The 23,948-nt window shown below is 36.6% G+C and overlaps 2 protein-coding genes across 4 annotated transcripts; one reads left to right on the forward strand and one right to left on the reverse strand.

Moving 5' to 3' along the window:
* Positions 1-751: 751 nt before the first annotated feature.
* LOC122081602 (agamous-like MADS-box protein MADS4) lies at positions 752-22,260 on the reverse strand. 3 transcript variants are annotated; one of them, XM_042648779.1, is made up of 7 exons: positions 21,968-22,260; positions 7,032-7,110; positions 2,550-2,617; positions 2,369-2,464; positions 2,207-2,248; positions 2,079-2,130; positions 752-1,197 (listed from the first exon to the last, which is right to left on the reverse strand). In XM_042648779.1, the coding sequence occupies exons 1-7, from the start codon at positions 22,150-22,152 to the stop codon at positions 1,030-1,032; spliced, it is 690 nt and encodes a 229-aa protein (XP_042504713.1). In that variant the 5' UTR covers positions 22,153-22,260; the 3' UTR covers positions 752-1,029. The 3 variants fall into 3 exon arrangements, with proteins under 3 accessions (XP_042504713.1, XP_042504714.1, XP_042504715.1); XM_042648780.1 differs by having other exon boundaries at positions 2,079-2,120; positions 2,365-2,464; positions 21,968-22,257; XM_042648781.1 differs by having other exon boundaries at positions 985-1,197; positions 2,365-2,464.
* On the forward strand, positions 4,705-6,572 carry LOC122081601 (AP2/ERF and B3 domain-containing transcription factor At1g50680-like). Its single transcript, XM_042648778.1, has one exon. The coding sequence runs from the start codon at positions 5,081-5,083 to the stop codon at positions 6,176-6,178; it is 1,098 nt and encodes a 365-aa protein (XP_042504712.1). The 5' UTR covers positions 4,705-5,080; the 3' UTR covers positions 6,179-6,572.
* Positions 22,261-23,948: the final 1,688 nt, after the last annotated feature.

A 23,948-nucleotide genomic window follows, 5' to 3' on the forward strand; every position in this document is an offset into this window, starting at 1 on the left:
TTAAAAATTAATACGATTCAACAGAAATACTCTATGAACTCATTGCTAAAAAAAAAAAATTACAAGGATGTGCTGACTCCCCCTCACATACTTTTTCTTTTTTTTTTTCTCTTTCTCATCTCTCTAGGGTTTAAGAATAAAATCTGGACTGGCCTTCTCCCCGACCCAGGCCGATTCCATATTTGTGTAAGGAAAAACCCTATATGCTTGGAATATGCCAATCCCAAGGCTGATTATAGATCCGATTCCGGATTTTAAACCTTCTCCTCTCTCTCTCTCTCTCTCTCTCTCTCACTCTCATTAAATATGCCATTTTGCCATCCAGTATTGGTTTGCCACATAAGATGCTAATATAGCGGGTTGGGTTCATAGTTAGCAAATTCGGATTCAGGAATTATTCGGACGGAGAATTATTCGGAATAATTCGGACGATTAATTTAAGGATTCGGTCAAAAAAGCGGTCAAAAAATCTTATTGGGGTTTTTTTTTAAAAAAAATTGTTTTTATTTTTTTTATTTTTTTATTTTTGGTTTTTTTTTAAAATAATGTTTAAATGGACCGAATAATTCGGTTTAATTCGGATTCGGTCCGAATTATTCGCGAATTATATTCATTTTTGAAAAAGTCACGAATTTTAAAGAATTTTATTTTTAATTCGGATTCGGTCCGAATTTTTGATAAAATTCTTTAAAATATGCTAACTATGGTTGGGTTTAGATCATCCCATTCCCTATACAATTACAAACTTTCATCACAGTCACACATTATTGATTTATTACCGAAAATACCCCCAACTGTCCAGTATATATAACAAGGAAAACCTACCTACCTACCTACTCTGTCACTAATACATACATAAAATATCTGAAATGCATGGACTGAGTCTAAACTCGGACATCCGGGTACAAGTCCAAAGCAAATACTTGAAATGGAACTTTTTCTTCTCCTCGGTTCTTTATTCAAAACACAGTCCAAAGCAAATACTTGAAATGGAACTTTTTCTTCTCCTCGGTTCTTTATTCAAAATATTCAAAACACAGAGGTTATAGTATCGTACCCCATTTGTAATGTGGGTTCGCACTCTAAGGGCTGGAAGAATCCGTCGCCGTGAGGTTGAACTGATTGTCTTGCATATCCCACACCATGCGCGCTTGGATCCCAGTGGCGTCCATAATTTGCTTGGTTCCCTTCCTCCAGCTGCAACCAAAATAGCTGAAAATTATCTTATTCCTTTAGCAAACAAATCACTCCATTAAGAAGCAGCTGTGTGGCATCTGATGATCCAACTGTGAAGGAAGCCATCATAGATCCTTAGACTTCCTTTGGGAAGTTTAAGCTTGTGTTTGATATGCATTCTATCAAATACAGCCTTAGTTTTCCACCAATGATCTTAAACATCTGGACCCATTTTTATTTAACGTATATTCATCATCTGATCTTGTCAATCTCAACATTTTGCGGGTCTTGGTCTCAAATTTATATTGTGGTTAAAAAGTCTTAGTTTTCCACTATCTTAAACATCTGGACCCACTATTTAATTGACATATATATAATAAAGAAACACGAACATCATGGTGGAAAGGACGGACACTCCTAAGGTCATAAGCCAAACTACTGTACATAATCCGGCCGACAGGTGTGGTAATAAAATCCCCTCCTATTTGGACATGTCTAATGGATTTCTTGAAATTAAGGCTTCCTTTATTGTCGTTTCTCGGAATGGTTTATCAACCTTAGAATGCATACCAAACACAGTGTGCTAAAATTGTGTGTGGCTCTAGAGGATATCTGGTGGAATGACAGGATCTAAACTTTAGAGATGAGAAATTGGTTTGGAAAAGAGGATTGGAGCGAGTGATGTGATTGTATGTGCATGCATCTCCTTTTCTTTTTACAAGCTCAAGAGAAGGATCAAGACTATTAGAGAGAAGGGAAATTAGTTTAGAAAAGTCAATTGAAGCGAGTGATGTGAAGCATGCATGTGCATGTATCTCCTTTTCCTTACAAGTTCAAGAGCATTTGTCCGAAGGAAAAATGAACAAAAAGGAAGAAGGAGAAGAAGAATGCAAACCACGTACCCTTCTTGTCAAAGTCTTGTTAGCTTCAGTTAGCATTTGTTCCTGCACGTGACTTAAAAAGGGTAGTAAGAGAAGAAAAAAATTACGTAAGATTAAAGGACTTTTGAGCCTAAACTTTGCTGATATACCCTTTTCTGAAGATCGGAGAGTTGGTCCAGCATGTACTGAGTCTGTTAAGAGGAACCAAAAGTTGACGGTGAAGAGACTTGTTAGACAAAGATATCTAATAATAAGAATGAGATTCTTAACGTAGAAAGTTACTAAATATGAAAGTATAGTGAAATACGCGCGTTGATCTGATCTGCTTCAACGACATATTCAGCTGCCTTTCAAGTGACTCAAGCTCCTTGCCGCTCAGTGGGCCTAGATCCTCTCCCAGTAGATTCCTAGGGTACGTGTTACAGAAAATAGTTAAAGAAAAGTTTTTAAAAAATTAGACTTAATCCTAGGGTATTATTGAGAGTGACTTACCTTTGGGAACGCTGTAGGGCCTCCACTCGTGCTTTAAGTCTCAAGTACTCCTGATAGCTATTTTGTTCCTAAGACCCCACAAAGATCACAAAGATGTAGATCATTAATTGAAGATATGTTCATATCCCAATGGTTTCAAAACCAACGACATCTTAACGCAGTAATAAGGTGCAATATATGGAGATATCTCTTAAAGGCCTTGTTTTTCTAAGGTTGGCTGGTTGGGTAAAATAACAACGCCATTACGTTACAGAATACAGAGTCAAGAAAGACCCAGTCTCTTTGCTTGTGGGTTTTTTACCAAGCCAGCTTATCACACAGATGTACTCCGCAATTCTGGAATTAATATGTGTAGAGGAATGTCTAGACACATCTGGCAAAAAGTAAACCAAATAGCTAGTTACCAGTCATTTGAAGTTTAAGTAGCTAGCTAGCTGTTGGTACTAACTTATAACCACTCAGTTGATATGATCAAATCTTTTCGACATGAAAAGAGTGATGAGCTGGTTGGTCTCCCACTTTTATGCGGCTGGTCAAAGAGCATCTGTACAAACATGACGCTTGGCGGATTATTAAGCCATTCTAACAAATGGGAACTCAACCCCACAGCCAACAACTCAGTCCCATGTGAATTGCATAATGACAATGACCATATGAATATCGATCCACTCAGTGAAAAGGCAGTGTGAAATAGTGAACAGCTCCCTCCCACGTTTTCTCCAAGTCTCTGGCCTTCTTGGAGTTTTGGCAACGACATAGATGTGTATTCAGTGCATGATCAACAACACAATCTTCAAATAAGGACTTTAGTCCTGGAAATTGTGATTGTATGGACTATGTGGGGTCTTCACATTTCAAATGGTCCACTCATAGTGTTACCTGTACTCCTAATAGTCTATAAATAAAATAATGAAATAAGCACAAGTCAACATATGATCTCATGTGTTATACAATCAAGATTTTCTTTAAGAGATACCATCATCATTAGCATGATCAAAGCAACTGAGTGGATCCCATTTTTTGAGAGATATTAGTGCCTTATAAAGTAGGAGGTATCATCTGAGATATAGGAGTACGTCTATAGCACCTAAAAAGAAAAAGTACAACGGCTACTTTATGTGTGCTCCTATATTACCAAAGGTGATATTATATTATACAATCCTATAATACCATATATATGTACATATTTATGATATATATTTTCTGTATTATACACCATTTTTTTTTGGTAATGTATTATCTATCATATTGAGAGGTAGGGCATTGGTGGTTAAGGAGAGAATGTGTATCACAATATATAAATAAAAATCCAAACTTTGAAAGTTAGTGAAAATTTCTATTTTATATGTACAACACTAATTTATCAGCAGCTAAACACATGCACATCCTTACCAAAAAAAAAAAAAACACATGCACATGTTTTTTATTGGAAAAGTATCACTACAACCCTTTTTATATGTGTCTGTAGGCGCATGAACGCTCTTGTCTATCTTCAAGTTTTTACTGTTCAGGCGGCTATGAAAGTCTATGGGGCATAATTACAACCTTCATCTAAGATGCTTCCTAGTCTAATAATGGAATCCCTTCTTCATTCTTCTCGTTCAAGATTGCTTGTCACAATCTTCTTCACCCACATAAAATAAGGGTTTTAAAATGCGTAATTGGTGATAAAAGATCTGAATTGGCTTGAATTGATCTGAAAAATCTTAGAATCAGCATATTCGAAGAATAATCTAATAATTCTTTTTTTATTTTTTTCAGAAATCCACCGATACATATCTGCCGATAGGACCAGTTAAAACCGTGGTGGTTAGTAGTGGACTGCGTAGGTGAAAGCCAAATACACCCGATATTCAGCTCATGATTTGAGGACGAATTAGGTAATCCTCCGAAATTTCCTCTTCAAATAAGTTAAGAAAACTACTGTAATTTCGGGTTATCAACTATTAATTATCAGAATATTCTATCAAAAAGATATTAATTATCGAAACCTAAGCAAATAAAATCGTCTGATCATGAGTTGCATGCAAATGACAACATGGAAACAACTAAACAAGAATGGAATAACGTTGCTCGTCTGACACTCCCCAAAAATAGTATAAATGCACACAAATTGCAAGTTTTGCAAGTCACAAAGACCAGAGAATTTAAAACAAAAAAAATAACCGAGCGAGGAATACTGAAGCTGGTGGGTTTTTCAGTTTCAGCCTTTCAGGATATCTACGAGGGCTTTGATGAGTTTTAGGTATATTCGAGTCCATGACTTTTCTATAACTAAACTGACCTTTCTATCTATTTTAAGACATTGCGGGCTCATGTCTGAGGAAATTCGTCAAGATCCACCTAATTTACTCTCACTTTCCAAAACCTCCTCATTTCAAATATAGACCTTCCATCTTTTCATGCTTACAAATATCTCTCTTTCTTTTTTCTGTTTGATTGTTCAGATTGTTCAGATTCATCTCTGAAGTTAGTAAATGATCCAAGTTTAATATTTTCTTGCTTATTTGTTTCTATTAGGAATAATCCTAATGGAAGGACAGATGGTAAGAATGATTTCAGAGGCTAGAATGAATGCGGGTTTAGAAGGTCATTCACAAGCGAACAGCAGCAGCAACAATCAATGTCATCAGGCGCCAAATAATAAGCGACTGAGAAACGAAGGTATGAGTTCCTCTTCCATGAGATTCAAAGGAGTTGTGTTGCAGCAAAATGGGCATTGGGGGGCACAAATATATGCCAACCAGCAGAGGATCTGGCTTGGGACATTCAAGTCAGAGAAAGAAGCTGCAATGGCATATGACAGTGCAGCCATCAAACTCCGAAGTGGGGATTCCCATAGAAATTTTCCCTGGACCAGCCACACCGTTCAAGAACCAAAATTTCAAAAAAACCATACCACAGAATCTGTCTTGAACATGATCAAGGATGGATCCTACCAGTTTAAATTTACAGATTTCTTGAGAAGTAGATCTTTGGAAATGGGGAATGACACTGGCCTCAACATGGTTAGTAGGGGAGGAAGACCTGTACAAGGGGGAGGAATCATGTGTCACCAACTCTTTCAGAAGGAGTTGACACCCAGCGATGTGGGCAAGCTAAATAGGCTCGTCATCCCAAAGAAATATGCTGTTAAATACTTCCCACAGGTCTCTGAAGTAAGCTCTGAGGATGAAGAGGAAGGAAGTGGTGTTGATGATGTTCAGTTAGTATTTCTTGATAGGTGGATGAAGTCATGGAAGTTCAGATACTGCTATTGGAAGAGTAGCCAGAGCTTTGTGTTTACCCGGGGTTGGAATCGGTTTGTTAAGGAAAAGGAATTGAAGGCAAAGGATGTCATTACCTTCTACAGATGTGAACGCAGAGAAGAAAGCAAAGAGGAAAAGTCGTTTTGTATGATTGATGTAAATTACAATCAGGAAGACAACAACGTCGGATCGTTTGATGGATTTAAGGGGCCTGTTGGTAGGGAGATGGAGCTACAACTTGGTTTAGGACTTTACAAATATGATCAGGAAAAGAGATGGGAGGAAGAGAAGCTGGTAATGGAAGTTCCACCACCACCACCACCATCACCGTCACGACCGGATGGAAAGGGAGTTAGACTATTTGGTGTACGTATTCATTGAGCGGTATTTTCGGGAATTTTGTCTATAACATACAATTTTAGGGTTTAGAGCCAACCCAGCTCAGTTGTGAGAACGCTTTTTTTTTCTATTTTTTAGGATAAAAAGTTGTGAGAATGTAATCTACACAGTGATCCTCTATTTTGCGTTTGAGAGTAAGACAATGTGAAAACTGAACATCTATGAGAATGAGAAAACTATACATAATTAAACAGGTAAAAAAAAAAAAAAAATGAGACCATGTGTATTAATGTATGTATACAACAAGTCTTCGAATGTCTTGAGCTCATGAGTTCAAATTGTGGTTCTTTCCTAATAGTTAGCTCATCAATCCCATAATCCCTGTTTCTCCCCTAAAAGGTTCTTTGCTTTGGGTATGGGAGAGGGGGGAATATTTGCCTTTTGGTTGTCGGTAAAGATGATTAAATCAAGAATCAGAACTTTAGTTAGTAAACTTAGTATACAGCATGAAAGCTCACTGCCCTTCTCCTGGTGGGATTCACTTTGTTAGATTGAGAGTTGAGTAGAGAGTTTTTCTGACTTTGTAAAAAATTCTCTAGTTATCTCGGGTGTATATAGGCATTCATGTCAATTTTTTTTCCTGATATTTTCATCATAAGGCAATACTGTAATTAAGTTATTTTTTAGGCCCCAAGGAGAGTTAAACTCTTGACCTCTTAATTTTGAGGTGTAATTCAGATGTCAACGTTCATATATAAATGGCGTGCCTTAATAGGTCCATAAATTTGTTGTGACTTCAAAGATGAATTTAGAGCAAGATGTGAGGGCAGAACACACAAAGTGATAGTGAAAAGAAAATTCCCTACAGAAAGTATATTTAGACAAGGAAGAATACCTGTATTTCCCTTGTGGACGGATTTGTCTCCGGTGCTCCATAACTGCATTTCTGATGCCTCTCAAGCGTTTTGATCATGCTATAAAACAATGTATTAAGATATAGAACAAGATGGAAAGAAAAGATCCCAATGTCATAAATATTTCTACCAAAAAAAAAAATGTCATAAATATATCTAAAGATCAGACACTTAATATTGGTTTGGAAAAAAGAAAAGAAAAAGAAAACACAGGTAATATAAAGCATTTAAATATTTAAAATATAGATTTGAGCACCTCATATGGTTTCTCATGAGCTCAATTTCCATCACAATAAGCTTTCTCATGTCCAAAAGCTGTTACAGCTTCCTCGAACGACCGTCTTCCCAATCGAAACCATGAGGTCTCCAACAGATTCTCTGTGGTTTATCCAAAGAGATGCTGTCATGTTAAAAACTTCCCAACATCTCAATGTCTTTTCCAGCTTTGTGTTCCAGTCCATCTAGGATGAGACAATGTCGTCCTAAGGGAATCCCTGAACTCTCTGTGTTGGGGTAAGATGTCTAGTACGTATTCTGTCATATGGGTTTGTGGGCTGAGTCCGAATGGCTGTTAAAAGCCCATTGAGCCCGAAGGGTAGCATGAGTATTTTGGTTAACTGCAGCTATATATATGTTTTGCCTTAATTTGTGTAAAAAAAAATCTCTGAATAAGAGGAGGCATGAGGATGAGTAACTGTAATTCTATCCTCTGTTGTTAATGGACAACCCACTTAGATCAGGTAGAAGTATACTCTTCCACTACTCCAATTTGAATGGAGCAGTACGATCTATACACAAAATTACAAACACCTTTTGTTTTGAGTTGGAGGGCAGGGGTCAAAAAGTTGTGTGTTGATCGCACATAAACAATCATTATAAATCTGATATGAAGTAAACCATATAAGCAGCAGTAGTTTATGGCACGAATTGGTTTATGAAAATTGAGAAAAGAGTTTTACCAAAATTTCGACTCCCTGGAGATAAAATAATAGAAGGCATCATTAATATTAGATGCTCAAAAATTAAAGTCAACAAATGAAAACGGATAAAAAATCACATGATATTCCACATTAGCGAAGAATTATTTATCAAATAATTGCCTCTGAGTTGATCAAGACCATAATTCACCTTTTGATGTTTAATGATCCTAGCTATTGGTATTCTTGAGTGACAAGATTCACCTTGTTATGAATCTCTTTTATTTCACCACTACAACAAGTATTACAAACTCATTATGGTCCTTCTCAGACCCTACAATGACAGGAGCCTCGTACAATTGATACAACACAATAAGCATATTTTTTTTCTTCAAAACTATAGTTAAGTTCTTTCTTTGTATGCCTCAAGTAATATATCACTGTTGTATTCTGGCTTTAAACTTCATGTAATGTTTATTGAGGTTTTACATTTGGGAAACAATAGGAAAAGTTTTAGCATACCAATTGTCGGGTATTCACGTGGAAGAATTAAGTTGGGGATCTTGTTAATTTTACCACAACATTTCTTATGAAATAAATAATAGTAGAAGTTTAACTATACCATTATTTGACAGATTTTTTTTTTTTTTTTTACCAGATACCGTACCAATAACTAAATTTATGTTTGGAACAGTATACAGAATTTCTCTACATCTAAAATGAGGGGTGCAAGAAGACTCACAAGTTTAAAATTGAAGGTACCAAAGTAAAGGAGATTATTTTTTGGTAACTAAGGAGATTACACATACAATATGAAGAGGGACAAAATCCTTTCCATTTTTTTTGCTACTCATTTTCATCTAATTTTATTACTGATTGGTTTCCTCTTTCACACACAAACAACACCCAGAAGGAAAATATTCCCTGCCGTAAATCAAGAAATAAGAAACAAGAAGCATAGAAGTGCCAAAGGACTATGGTAAACAAAATCACGTATGGATGCCTCTTTCACACAATGGTTTTCAATAATGGTCCAGCTCTGGATCTATAACTTTTACGAACCTGTGGCAGCTCTAACTAGTTTGTAATGATCGTTAATAACCTCTTGTAAGGTCTGTCCACGGCCAAATTTTGACAGCTCTACAGTTTCATCTCCCGATATTCTGTTGAAAATGGAGGCTTGCCAGATTGCAATCCTGCTGGCCATTGTTGTTCAATTTCAATGATGACCATGAAGTTTAGCATCTCTTCTAATCTTCTATGTTAAGGAATATCCTTGTACATCACCTATTATACTTGTAATATCATTTGCATACCTACTTGTTAAGTTTGTCTCGAATTCTTGACCCGTTTTGAAGATTGACCCACTTCGATATATTTTGGTGGCAACCCAAATGGGAAGTTTTTTACGATTTGTGATGGAAGCAGAGGGGTTGGGCCGATGTATGGTTCGACATGATTGACCTTGACCCGATCGGTCGACCCGTGACTATGAGTATATAAAGTACTATCGTCTTGTTGAGCATTGTTATATTTTGGGGGGTTTTTCAAGCTAGGGTTTCAGGGCGAGTTTTCTCCCCGGTGCTTGGGTGTAATTTCTCTTCTGCATAGTGAAACATTTTCTTCTTCGCGTGAACCTCGTTAAATCTCTGTGTGTTGTGCGGATCTGATTTTGTTTATTCTTGTATTTCTTGGTGTTTGCTCTAACATTACCCATAGTTGTAATGTCGATGTGCTACACCTACCGTTCTTGTACATTTATACAATTAGCTGGCCCAAGCTGCAGACCTCTCTTTCACGGGCTTGCGCCTCCAAAAAAAGAAGCATGGCTTCTTCCGGCTTTTATGGTACTATTCATCTTGTTTCCACCATTCTAAATGGGTCCAGCTATCCCTCTTTGACCCAAGTTATGCGTAGCTTCCTCAAAGATAAGAAACTATGGTCCATTGTTATTGGATACATCTGTGAACCCAAACAACATACAAGTGAAGACGTTACTAAATTTCTTGAGCATCTTGTTTTATTTGGATTCACAACACTTCTGCTCCTTTGATCAACCTTCAGTTTGGCCAATATGAGATGGCAAAGGAAATTTGAGACTTACTTGCCAATTGGTACACCACAGCTGATCTTACTCCTCAATGTCAATTTTATCGTCACCGGATACAAGAACTTGGCTAGTCAAATCAACGAGTTTTATTGCTCAGATGCCATATGTTTAGGATCAAATTGTCCTTTTGAGCCTAAAATAAGACAACCCAAAGGATGCTGATAGTCCCATACTCTTCGGGACATATACATCTTACGCAGTTTGATGAATCAACTACGAAAAAAAGAGGATCAATTACTTGAAATAGTATTGCTACTAATTACCCATTCTAAAAAAGTTAGTGTACATCAAAGTTGAAACTAGTGAAGATACTCTGTTTTGGACTAATCCCTGGGATCCCTAGTTTACCTGATTTTACCATCTCCTCGTCCATCACCCCTCAAAATTCCCTCCCTTAGGTAAAGGATTTCTTTCTTGGGAATTTTGGAATCTACCCCTTTTAGTGTCTTCTTTGCCCATGAAAATCGTTAATGAATTACTAAAATTCATGTTTCCCCTTTGCTTGAGACGTGGTGTTCTCGTTCTAGGAAGGGAAAGTTAGCTACAAATTTTTTGATTTCAACCTACTCAACTAACTCTATTGGACTGTTCAATAGGTGTTCATGCTCTTCCATTTGCGAGCATTGGTGGCGATTCTTTTGGAAATTGAAACTCCATTCCAAATTTAAGATTTTTTTTTCTAAAGGCTTGTCCTTGATAGCATCCCTGCTAAGAGATTCTTTGCTTGTGATTTCTCCAAGCACATTTGGGCTGCTGGTTTGTTGTGATTACATACAAAGGATATAACTAGTATTTCAGTTTAGTCTTTTATTATGTCATGTTTTAATTCTGGTCATATTCCTGACCTTGATAAAACAAGATTTTTGGTATTCTAATTATATCTTGCTATTTCATCTGGTTGCACAAGAATCAATGTTTATTCAAAGGTTAAGCCGAATCCTATGGCTGTTGTTATCAATATAAAATGGACATTGATTTCAGTTGACATTGACATTGACCATGAATATTCAGATTTAGTACAACCCAATGAAGCCTTTTCTATTGTATCACCCTCCTCATGGCTCCCCCCACTTTGATTTGTACAGGTGTTCGAATAGATCTCGTAATTACTCCGGATAGGCATGTGAAGTAATTTTTAGAAGAAATTTTGTCTAATTATTTGATGACAAGAAAAAATATTGATGTAGTGCCCAAAAGTATTCTCTATGGTTTGAAGAAGTCCAAGGAGAAAGAGTGGAATGTGACAAGTTTGGAGTGATTCAGAGGAATTGCACAACTCGATTCAAGATAATAGTGTCAGTTCATGGCCTTGGAGCACAATCCCCCTGTTTTTGGGTGTTTATAAATCACTCTCCCAACTTGCTTTAAGCACATTGTTGGTTTGGTAATGATAGGAAACTTAGAATTCTGGATACAAGACAAATTGTTGATATTCTTGGCTATTTTAATTAATGAAGTTTTCTTTTCTCATTAAAAAAAAAAAAAAAGAAAGAAAGGAAATCTTTGAACCCACTTGTGCCACTACTGAACTTCTCTCCGAAGAAACCGGACTTGAATCACTTGATACATTGAAGCTTGAGCGCACAAATGTAGTTCTCGCCACCAAACCTAAATACTACAGGTATTGTCATCGGAAGAGGATATGATTGAGGAATGCCACAAGAGCTAGATCCAGGGTCCTCCATCTCAATGTCCTTCGTTCAGTGGCATTCTGACGAGATTTCCACAACAAAAATATCCATTGTTATTGTTGTTGTCCCTGTGAAAGTCCCAACTGAGCCTTCTTCTTCTCCTTCCATTTCCCTTGGAAGCCTTGAGGCTCTACTCAAACAATTTCTATCTACCTTTGGCTCCTCTCCTTCAACTGCATTTTATGTCCTCCAAGGTAACACTTCCGCTTGGTTTCTTGACTTTGCATGCTGCAATCATATGCTATCAATTCTACTATCTTTCTTCGAAAAATTTAGTTCCTCTATTCCTGCAATTCATATTGTTGATGACTCTTGTATGCATGTTAGACATATAGGTTATGTTTCTACTACTAAGTTGTCCCTACCTGTTACATATATAATTCCTAAACTCAGCTTACATCTTATCTCTGTAGGCCAGTTATGCGACCTTGGTTTGAACATATATTTTCCTATCGATGGTTGTTAATTGCACTCAGCTTAAATCTTATCTCTGTAGGCCAGTTATGTGACCTTGGTTTGAACATATATTTTCCTATCGATGGTTGTTAATTGCAGGACTCTCAAACGAGATAGATTTTTAGGACCAGCCTTGAGAAGTTACACCTGTTTGAACTCACATCTCTTCGTCTTCCTCCTTAATTCAATATGCCGCCTCTATAGCATCCAACAAACTTATGAGCATATGGTATTCTTGACTGAATCATAATTTTTATCTTATGTCATTTAATTTCTAGTGGTGACTTAGATAAGGCTGAGGATGAAACTATTGATTGTCAGTCCAGCCAGTTTGTAAAACAAAAACTTCTTTACCTTTTTCATAAAAGTGATTGACTTTCATCCTTTCCTTTTTTATTTAGTTCATTGTAATGTATGTGGCCCATAGGAAATCTCGATATTTTATCATGTTTGTCCATGATTATTTTCTTATACTTGGCTTTATCTTTTAAGCAATCAATCCGAGTTACCTCAAATTTATTATAATTTTTTACACATTATTAAAACTCAGTTTTTTTAATATATATTTTTACATTGATTTTTTTTTTCTCTAATAATACCATGAAATACCGTGATACTCAATTTCTCAATTTTCTTCACAAAAATGGTGTTAGAACTCCCTATGTGTTTGAATTTGAAACCCTATTGAGGAAACCACACAGGAAAAACAAGAACACGAATCTAATAAAATTATGGAGGATCGATTTGTACCTTTCACCTAGTATGCTGAAGATGATTGATGTTGGTCACTCCCACCTTCACTCTCTTGGCTTGGCTATGGATCTTCTACAGCCCCTTAAACCTCCTTGGTTCTCTCACATTTGTGGTAAAGTGGGGAAGAGTGAATAATGGCTGTAGGGACCCAAAACCTAGTATTTATAATACTGTCTTACACTCAAAACCCTAAACCACAATGGGTTGAGCCAGCATATCCCTAAGCTTGAGAGTGGACCGAACCGGTTCATGCAATTTGACTCTCACCCATTTAATCAACCCGAATAATTAATTTAGCCCATAAATCCAATAATTTCCCACTTGGGCTACATTAATTATAAGGATGCCTTTTAAATTGGTGTGGCCATAGAATCTTATTACATTAACCACTCTTACTGTGATTCAGTTGAAAAAACCACTCACATCGAATAACAGCAGAAGATACACCTTAATATACGGCATACAACTTTCTGTTATTACAAACATAAGTAAGTTTCTTAACACGAATCTATGTGGGATACCATCATAGAAATATTGGCATATCCTCAAATTACACTGTTGTCATTCCATGTAGGTCCTTAACTGTGATATTAACCTTCACTGTGGCAAATCGCCTTTGATCTGTGGTTAATATCTAACTGTGGCCTTCCGCCTATAAACTGTGACAAATATTGCCTACGAACTATGACAAATACTGTCTTAAAAATGTGGTAAACATTACCTTTTGAACTGTGGCAAAATATTTCCTATAACTAAGACAATTACTGTCTATAAAAACATTCTCAAATGAAATCATAAACCAAATATTTCAAGAAATAACTGTGCATAATGTAAATGCTAAAACTTAACCATAACTCATCAAAATGTGCCCCAAAACATACGGGCTAAGGTTCAAAACATAAACAAATACTAAACAAAACCAGAGCTTCCACTAATCAAGCATTTCAAATAACTGTATGTAAAGAAATCCTAACTACTTGATGGGACCAAATTTTACTTGCTCTCAATTGCTGGTGATCAGTCTACCTCACCCTTTCTTAGTATCATCCTGCTTATCAGCCCCAGAATTCTTCCTCTTCTCTAACCATTTCTTGAAAATAAAATAGTCATTCTTCACATGTCCTTTCTTATGGCACCAGAAACACTCTACGTTGTTGGTATTCTCTTCATCCTGAGCCTTTTAAGATGTGTCAAGTTCTTGAGAGCTATTAGTCCTGTCATATGGCTTGACGCTTCCTCTGTTGGAAAATTTTTTGTTCCTTCTGCTTGGTCCACTAGAAGATCCCTTGTGGAAAGTTGCATGTGCACTCTCAAACCTAGTTTGTTTCAATTTTTCTTCCTCTTGAGTGCAAATAGAAATGAGTTCACTTAGGCTCCAATCGTCCTTCAGTGCAATGTAGGTAGATTGGATAACCTTATACTGACTAGGGAGGGTATTCAGTGCAATGTGTACAATATATTCTTCATCAATCTGTATTCCAAGATCCTTAAGTTTACCAACATCAGTAGCTACACCCAAAATGTATTCTCTAACATTCCCACATCCATCATACCTTGTATTCATTAGCCTGGTCATCAATGTGGTTTTCTCAGCTTTCTTGTTGTGTTGAAATCTACCTTTAATAGCATCCAGGAATTCTTTTGCAGTGTCTTTGATCTCTATGTTCCCACGTATAATTTCAGGAACTGCCTTTTTTAAAACCAGTATGCACTTTCTGTTTGCTTCAGTCCATTTCTTAAACTTGGTCCTTTCAGCACTTCTGCTCGAGTCTGTGAGAGGCTCAGGTTTAGGCTCCCTAAGTGCCAAGTCTAAGTCAAGAAGACCTAAATGCAATTCTAATTCCTCCACCCACTTTTGATAGTTGTTACCAGTGAGTATTGGAATGGAAGATACATAACTTGAGGGAATGACCATTTTACTACAACAGTAACAACAACACAATACATGCCAAATATCAAAATATAAACCATAATATAAAAGCATGTAATACCATCAATATATTTTAAATAAGAGTTACAACTAAAAATGTATCCCTATCCTTTGGGACAGGAATTAGTTGATGCTCTTATATTCTTCTTTTAACTGTGAAAACAACACTAACTTTGGAATTCAATCACCTTTGGGCAAAAGAACTCTAAATTCAATGTCCCTTTCTGAAATGTGGATGATTATCCTCAAACCTTGATGACATAACCTTTGGGAAAGTATCACCTTTACTGTTGGAGAAGATACAATCGAACTGAATGTACCACTTTGGTGGATTTCACTCAGTTCTATCATATCTTTCCCATTGGAGATGTATATCTTTATGTTCAAAACATACATATAAATGTCACTAGGACAACAATAACCATACAAGAGTCACAACCGCAACTACATTCCTATCCTTTGGGCTAAGAATGCACTGGTCCTCTTGTAAATTTATATTTACTGTGAAAAGAACAATAACTTTTGAAATCCCCTCACCTTTGGGCTTAGGAACCTCTAGGTTACTGTCATTTTCTTAACTTTGGTGACATCACCTTTGGACAAATGTCACCTACATTGCTACCCTATGGAAAATCATGAAATAATAAGATGTACCACTTTGGTGGATTCCACCTCATCATTTCATGGTTTCCTAAAGCAAAATTACTTTGCAACTAAGAATGAGCGGAAGCTTACACCCTTTTCCATATTAACATATCTCAATTTAAAAAAAATTTCTCAATTTCATGGTAACCAATAACATATATATTTTTCAAAGCATTGATTTATGCCATTTTGTTTCAATGATTGAAACTAAATACAACATAAAATTTCAAATAAACATGTCATATTAAAAATTAGATCATTAAATGTGGCCCGAAACAAGGAATCCAACGCAAAAAACAAATTTCAATTTAAAGTAATTTAAATAAAAACCCAAAAACCAAACAAGCCTTTAAGGTTTTTTTTTTCTCTCTCCTCCAGCAGCCAATTTCCGATGGTGCGTGTCGGCACGTCCAGAGGTTTTCGATGACTTACGGTATACCACCGCGACCATCTTCTCATGATCTAAAACTTTCGTGAAGAAAGTTTTCCCATAAAGGATCTTTAAGTGATGGTAATTTTACGATTTTTATGATTTTCATGATTTTTAATCAAATCAGGTTTTAAGTAATAATCAAAATCCTCATGTACAAGAAAAATTCAATCGATTCTTGTCCCATGTGGTCTGCTCTGATACCACTTGTTAGAACTCCCTATGGGTTTGAGTTTGAAACCCTATTGAGGAAACCACACAGGAAAAACAAGAACACGAATCTAATAAAATTATGGAGGATTGATTTGTACCTTTCACCTAGTATGCTGAAGATGATTGATGTTGGTCACTCCCACTTTCGCTCTCTTGGCTTGGCTATGGATCTTCTACAGCCCCTTAAACCTCCTTGATTCTCTCACTTTAGTGGTAAAGTGGGGAAGAGTGAATAATGGCTGTAGGGACCCAAAACCTAGTATTTATAATACTGTCCTGCACTCAAAACCCTAAACCACAATGGGTTGAGCCAGCATATCCCTAAGCTTGAGAGTGGACCGAACCGGTTCATGCAATTTGACTCTCACCCATTTAATCAACCCGAATAATTAATTTAGCCTATAAATCCAACAAATGGTACTACTCTTCATCAATCTTGTCTAGGTACTCCTTAACAAAATGGTCGTACCAAACGTAATAACTTCTTTCTCCCCTATCGAGAATGATCTTAGGGTGAAGCTATCCTTACAAAAATCCACACTATCAACCGTATACCCTCACTAGTTATAATTAGTCACCCTTTAAATGTTTTTATGGAACTCGTCCTGACTAATCCTATCTTAAAGTTTTTGGGTTTATTTGCTTTGATTTCCTTCAACCTCATGAATGCACAAAATTAGACCCTCGTTCTCGTGTTTGTTGCTTTCTTGAGCCTGATGGTTTGATTTCTATTTCAGTTTCAAATTGATTTCATGAAATAGTCAATGAATAGTTTTCACTAAAGAAATTGTTTTGGTCGCATCACTTTAAAATAATTCAAGAATAAGAAATTCATTAAGATGTTCAATTTTTGCGAATAGATTTTCTGTATTTTTTTTAGGAGATGGTGGTAGCGAGGCGGTGGCGGTGGCAAGGTGGTGGTGGTTGCGACGGTTTAGTGGAGGTGGTGGTTCTGGTGGCATGGTTGGGGGCGGGGGCGGGATGATGGTGGTGTGACCATTACGAGAAGAAGTGAAGTGATTTATTTTTAACATGAGATTACTACTTTGCCTATCAAACTAACCATACTCTTATTGAAGAATAAGAGTGAAATTAAATGGACTGGAAATTCTGAAATAGCTCTCTCTAAGACCCTCTTTGGTATCATTTTTCTTTTTTTCTTTTACCTATTTAACAAAAATCATTAATGAAAATCATTTTTTATCAAAACATAAAAATGGTTTGGTGACTAGTTTACAAAAATTATTTTTTGTGAGAAATAGTTAGGTATTTTTATGTGTAAAATGGTTTTTGAAATAGGTGAAGGAATTCCCTTCACCCATCTTTCTTATAACTCTCTTTTCCACTTGGGACTGAACAAGAGGGGGCAAGGTGCTTAGATTTCTAATTACAAAACAAATAACTACTTTACCCCTCCATATTGGGACTTCAAGCACGTGCTCATTAAAGTTCAGTGCAAAAATAACTGAAAACATTTTTTGCCAAAACACATTAATGACTCTTGATCTCTTTTTGGTTTTTGTGTTTTATCATATATTTTTTTTTAAATAGAAACAAGCTCCATAAATGATATCAAATACAGCCAAAATTATTTTGTGAACAAAAAAAAAAAAAAAATGATACCAAAGAGGGCCTAACCCTTTTAGAATTTCTTTTTCATTGAAATAAGGTGTAAAAATCAAACAAAACAATTTCAGAAATAGAAATCACTCCATGAAATTGAAATAAATCACACCAAATCAGGCCTTGGCTATGGCATCAAACACAAGGGTTATACGTGTTATGATCCCATTTTGTTTTCGCTTCTCCCATCAGGTTACCTTTTGGGAGTATCGCATGTTTTCCTCCTTCTCCTCCTGCCACATCTCTATTACTTCAGCCTCCTAGTACTTTCTCAATTAATTTGTTGATCTCTTTTTTGATGGTCCTGCCCTCCTCTACATCTCTCGAGCCCTCTCCCTCCCACTATGACTGTCAACCTACTCGCCATTCCACAAAAATAAGAGAACTAACTATGACTATCAACCTACTCGCCATTCCACAAAAATAAGAAAACTATCTATCCATTCATTTTTGTGATTATCATTGCTTCTCCACCATTAGCTCCTTGCATGAACCTCATACCTATAGTGAAGCATGTTATAACCCTTTTTTGTAGCTAGCAATGGTAGAAGAACTTCAAGCGCACTAACTAAAACTAACACTTTGTTCTGGTTGAATTGCCTCCTGATAGAAGGTTGTAGGGTGTAAGTGGACTTATAAAATCAAAGCTCATTTTGATAGATCCATAAAGCATTACAAAGGCCATCTAGCGGCAAGGGGATCCATTGATTTATGAGGAGATCTATACTCTTATTTCCTGTCTTACCATTGTTCACAACCTGTTAGCAATTGTTGTTGTTTGTCATCGGCCGTTATTTCAAATGGATATAAAGAATGCCTTCCTTAATAAAAAATTTTAAGAGAAAGTACACGTGCAACCACCACTAAGCTATGATCATCCTCCTCACCATGTATGTTACCACTAGGGGTGTCAATTCTAGGCCCACATCAGTAGGCCCGATCAAGCCCAACACATTTATGGCTCGACCTAGACTAGCCCAATTGAAGCCTGACACATTTATTAATAGATAGTACACAGTGCAACAACTTAGCCCGAACGGCCCGACACGTTTCTAAGCCTGGCTTGAACCAATCCCTTTAATACCTTTTTTTATATATATTTTTTAATACTACTTGTATTTAGTTCTAAGGCTATTGTAATATGTACAGTTGGGATGGTGGTGGTTGTTATCTAAACATTCATTTTTTTTTTCAGGCATAGCTTAATTGATTTGAACTTGTTAAACTTGGGTTGTGCAGACATAATTTAATTGATTTGAGTTCCGTAGGTTAAAGACCGAGTACCTTAGTAACTTAACTGCTATGCCTACCTTTGGCTTAATTCATTTAAACAATAAGAATTTTCTTTGTTATGCCCATATCTGCCTCATTTTATTGGTATTCCCCTTCAAACCCATTTAAGAAACCAATCTTAAAGAGACTCTGTTTAAAACCAATTTAAAATTAAATAGGTTTGTAGCCTAGTTAAGGCCCGTTTATGGTTGCTCGATTAAAGCCCAAGACCGATCGACCTTATTATCAACTGTATGATGCCTGCCCTAGCTAAGCCCATTTAGCTAACATGATGTTCATAGTGCAGCCCTAGAAATTGGTTGAGCCCGACTAGGCCCGACCGCTTGCACCCCTACTTGCCTCCATCAAGCATTGTATGGTCTCAAATTGGCTCCTCACACTTGGTTTGCAAACTTCATTAGCACTATTCATCAATTCTCCTTTACATCGAGTGCAAATGATAATGAACTTTTTCTTCGCAAATCTACTAAAGGAACCATTCTTCTTGCTTTATGTGGATGATGTGATTATTAATGAGGATGGCCATATCAACATCTTATAACTAAAATAGTACCTCTACCGATAATTTGAAACGAAAGATATTGATTTTTTAGCTATTTCTTAGGGCCGGTTTGATAACGTTTTTGTCATTTCTGTTTCAAGAAATGACAGAAACATAAATTTCTGTTTCTAGGAACAGAAACGGAATTGAAGATGTTTGATAAGTCATGTTTTTAGAAGTCGATAGTAACCAGTGAAAGAATGGCCACAAGTCGTTTCCAGAAACGGCGAAACAAATTGAACTTGTTTCTCCTGGGTCGTTTCTTGAACCATAAATAAGTAAAAATTTCTATTTCTATTTCTGAAAATAAGTGAAACGAAACAGTTTTATCAAACGCTTTTTACTCCGTTTCTGCTGTTTCTGGAAACAGAAACGACAGAAACACGTTTCTTGAAACGTTATCAAACGGGCCCTTAGTTCTTGAGATCTCTTAAGTGATTTGATGGATATTGTCTCTCTCAAGCTGCTTATGATCTCCTATCTCGTGCTAGTTGACTGACAACAAGATTTCTCTTACACTTCTCAAGACTGATCATTGATGACACTTTTCTTCAGGACACAACTTTCTATTGCTAAGTTAGTGGGGAGTCTTGTTTATCTCACAATTATGGATGTTGATATTGCTATGTTGTAAATATCACCAGTTAGTTTATGTCTGCTCATCGCTTTGTCCACTATTTTTTCGTGCTTCACATTTTGCAGTGTATCAAAGGCACTCTCTTTCATTGTCTATGGTATTTTGTTCACTCATCTCTAGATTTATGTGTCTATTCTGATACTGATTGGGCTGAAAACCCCACTAATCAATACTCCACTACTGACTAATGCTTCTTCTTGGGAGATTCTCTCATCTCTTGCCACCTCAAAAGCAAAATGTTACATCTTGCTCCAACACAAAGGCAAAGTATTGTGCCATTATTGATATACCTTTGAACTTCTTTAATTACATTGACTACTCCAAGACATGGGGGTGACACTTTCTGGTACTACTATTCTTATCTACTATTTTAGTGATTTGGGTATGGTGATATAGGCGTGGTTGGATGTTGAGGGCAAAGGTGTCAATTTAGAACCAAAATCTTAAAATGAATCGACCATCAAAATCAAATCGAATCGAATCGAGACAAAGCAAATCAGTTCATTTCAGTTTTAAAATATGGATTCTTTTCTTGGTTTGGTTTTGGTTTCAGTTTGCTGAATTGTAGCCTGCCACTAAGAAATAAGGGATTTTTTTTATTGGTGAAGATGTAAAAAGTTTATCCAAACACCTAAAATAAGACCCATACCTAATACAAACAAGGTCGAAACTGAATGAACTAAATCAAAACCGAACAATGCCAGTTTGATTCCGGTTTGAAAAAGAGACTCTTATTCTGTTTTAATTTGATTTTGATTTTGATTTTCACACGCTGTATCTTGAACCTAAATGAAAAATCAAAACCAAACCAATTGACACTTAAAAAACTCTAGTGATGGCATTCTATACTAACGAAAAAAAGACCTTGTAATTCATTGTAACAGACGTTCTTAAAAACGTCTCACTGAATGAGAAAGGGAAGCGGCTCAAAACTTTATCCAAAGTTTAATAAAACGCAGAGCAAATTTTCAACGATGCTATTTTGTCTTTTGTTTGAGGCACCAACCCAACTTCGGTACTTCTACCAAATATAAAACCCTACTTCAGTACTGTGGCATCTTTTTGTACACGGAACAGTAGGGACTAGGGAGTACAAAATATCATACTCGTGTAAGAAGTAAGAACTAAGAACTCTTAAGAGGCTTATTTCGAATGAGACTCGAAGATTTGTTGAAAAGAAAGTCTAAGTAAGTGCACTATGAGATCTAGGCATCCAGCCGAAGCCGTTGATATTTTCAGAACCCTAAACTGAGAATATCGCATGAAATAATCTTAATATAATGCGAGTGCGAGATCCTACTTAGTACCTTTTCAATATAAGAACTAGAAGAAAAGCAGTTTTGAATCAAAACTCAACCAAAGAGGAAAGAAGAAAAAAAAAAAGAGCACACTTGGTAACCGAAAATAGATGACAATATGAAGCTAATATATCACCGATCTGCTTTAGTTTCTACTTTCAGTCGCAGATCTAAAACACAATACTAGATCACTGTATATAACTACTGACATCCTCGTAAACAGAAAGCTTTACACAAATCGAAAAGAAAAAAAAGAGAAAAGGAGGGGGTTTTCATTAGCTCAACAACAATATGAAAGTTGTTCAACATCTAAAAGCAGAATCAGAACGTCGAAGCGAATTGCAGAAAGGAAGAATCGAAAACCTAAAAAAATAAAATACCTGGAACTGCTACAAAACTCGTACAGCTTTCCTCTATTGGAGAAGATGATCAAAGCAACCTCGGCATCACAAAGGACAGAAAGTTCATAAGCTTTCTTCAAAAGGCCATTCCTTCGTTTGGCGAAGGTCACTTGCCGATTGATCTTGTTCTCGATCCTCTTCAACTCCACTCTACCTCTTCCCATCTCAGGAGATGGTAAATCTCAGAGTCTCACTGCACCAAAAAGGAAAGCAAAGTTGCGGAGAAAGAGATGAAGTGTGAGTTTTGATTTTCCAGACTTGGTTCGGTATTTATAGAAAGAGAGGGATTTTAATCTCTCTCGATTGGGAAGAGAGAGAGAGGAGGGACGTAAGACAAAAGCTCTTCAACTGGCTCCACATTTATTGCAAAGGTCCCATATGGTACTACGTGTCGACTTCTCAAGTGATGGAAGTCTCTCATTCTCACCGGTCCCCCCACCCCCTCTGACCCTCGGGCAAATCATGTGACCTAACATTTCTCGTTTTTGTCAGTTCTCAATTTTATCACGAAAATACCCCTCTATGATTCAGTAATGCCCATTGACACCCGAATGCGTGCAACGACTATGAGCAGTGAACCGTTTTGGACCATTAACGGAATGTTTTGAGTTGCTGGCTGACACAAAGCTGACACAGACTAACCACAACAACGACGACCAGATTTTTCATTCTTGCGCCGAACCCTCCACCCTTACAACCGATATGTATCAGTGATTCAGTATCAATATCGGTTTCGGAACTGACCGATACCATGCACTAAAACCATTAAAACCATGTGTATGCAGTAATTGAATGATCAGGTTGATCAGGTGATGGGCACTTGCTCAGTTGTTTCATCGATCGTCATTTCAAATGCAAAGAAGGGCCATTTATGAAAGAAAAATAAAAGGTGCCATCACCTGATTGTAAATGTACGCTGCAGATGATCCGGGCCTTGTCGGCTTTTACCCATTTACTAGACAAAATCAGGTTCTCTTGATTTGCTAATCTGATTTTAGATCAAAGTCTGGACTTGTTTTGCATATCAGGGTTTTAAGTATTGATATCTTAGTAATAGTCAATCGATACATATCGATATTATTATCGGAGAAAAATATTAATTGATACGGACTAATTTTTTTTCTTTGATAGAACAATACGGATTAGTTGGATGGGCCAAAAAGTGGTTCACTTTTAAAATTATGATACACGGACAATGGGCGCCGATAGGCCCGATACGGATATATACAACCTTGGTGGGAATGAGAGTCGAGAGTCAAGAGTCAAGACAATGGTGTCATTTTCTTACCCAACCCATTCAAAGCAAGGTACAATTGTCCAATTAAAGCGCAATTATAAGGCATTCCAAATAAAGTGCTTTTATCTTTTTCTTTGCCTTGTATAAATGTGAGTAAGGTTTTACTTCATCGATGGAATCTTTTCACTTACCATAGTGATTTCATCACTGTTCTTCTCTATTGTTGAAGGTCTGAAATACCCTTTATAATATTAAAAGAACTTAATTTTGTCAATGCTTTAAACTGTTTTATTTTTTTTTTTTCCCATTTTTTTAGAAGAGAGAATCTTCACTCACAACTTTTACTCTGGTTGGATGGGAACCCTTTGCGCAAGGGCAATTTTGGACTTTCGTGTATTCGAGGAGATAAATTATAACCCGGATCTTCTAATACTGTGGGTTAAAAAACACTTTCTTCAAGTAACTGAATTTTAGTGGATTGCTTCAATATGAGGGTTGCATGCAACTTGGAGCAAATTGGGTTGGTCAATTGGTGTACACAAGCCCAAGCTCAGCTCAGCCAGCAATATAGATTAGATTTGAGCCTAAATTTGTCATGGCTAGTACATGTTGCATCCCTACTAATCATGGCAGTACTTACCCGACAGTGGGACTTATTGGTAGCGACCCTAGTTATTAAATTCTCCAAATTAAATGCGAATAATTCGGCCGAATAGAATTTTA

This window comes from Macadamia integrifolia, chromosome 6, assembly GCF_013358625.1.
Source record: "Macadamia integrifolia cultivar HAES 741 chromosome 6, SCU_Mint_v3, whole genome shotgun sequence".
Taxonomy (NCBI): Eukaryota; Viridiplantae; Streptophyta; class Magnoliopsida; order Proteales; family Proteaceae; genus Macadamia; species Macadamia integrifolia.

What these genes read in the sequence shown, in the direction of transcription:
- LOC122081601 (XM_042648778.1), top strand. Translation starts at nt 5,081, where the DNA reads ATGGAAGGACAGATGGTAAGAATGATTTCAGAGGCTAGAATGAATGCG.
- LOC122081602 (XM_042648779.1), bottom strand. Translation starts at nt 22,152, where the DNA reads ATGGGAAGAGGTAGAGTGGAGTTGAAGAGGATCGAGAACAAGATCAAT. An exon ending in GAGTTTTGTAGCAGTTCCAG is followed by an intron (nt 7,111 to 21,967) that starts GTATTTTATTTT and finishes ATTGTTTTATAG; the next exon opens with CATGATCAAAACGCTTGAGA. An exon ending in CGTCCACAAGGGAAATACAG is followed by an intron (nt 2,618 to 7,031) that starts GTATTCTTCCTT and finishes GTGGGGTCTTAG; the next exon opens with GAACAAAATAGCTATCAGGA.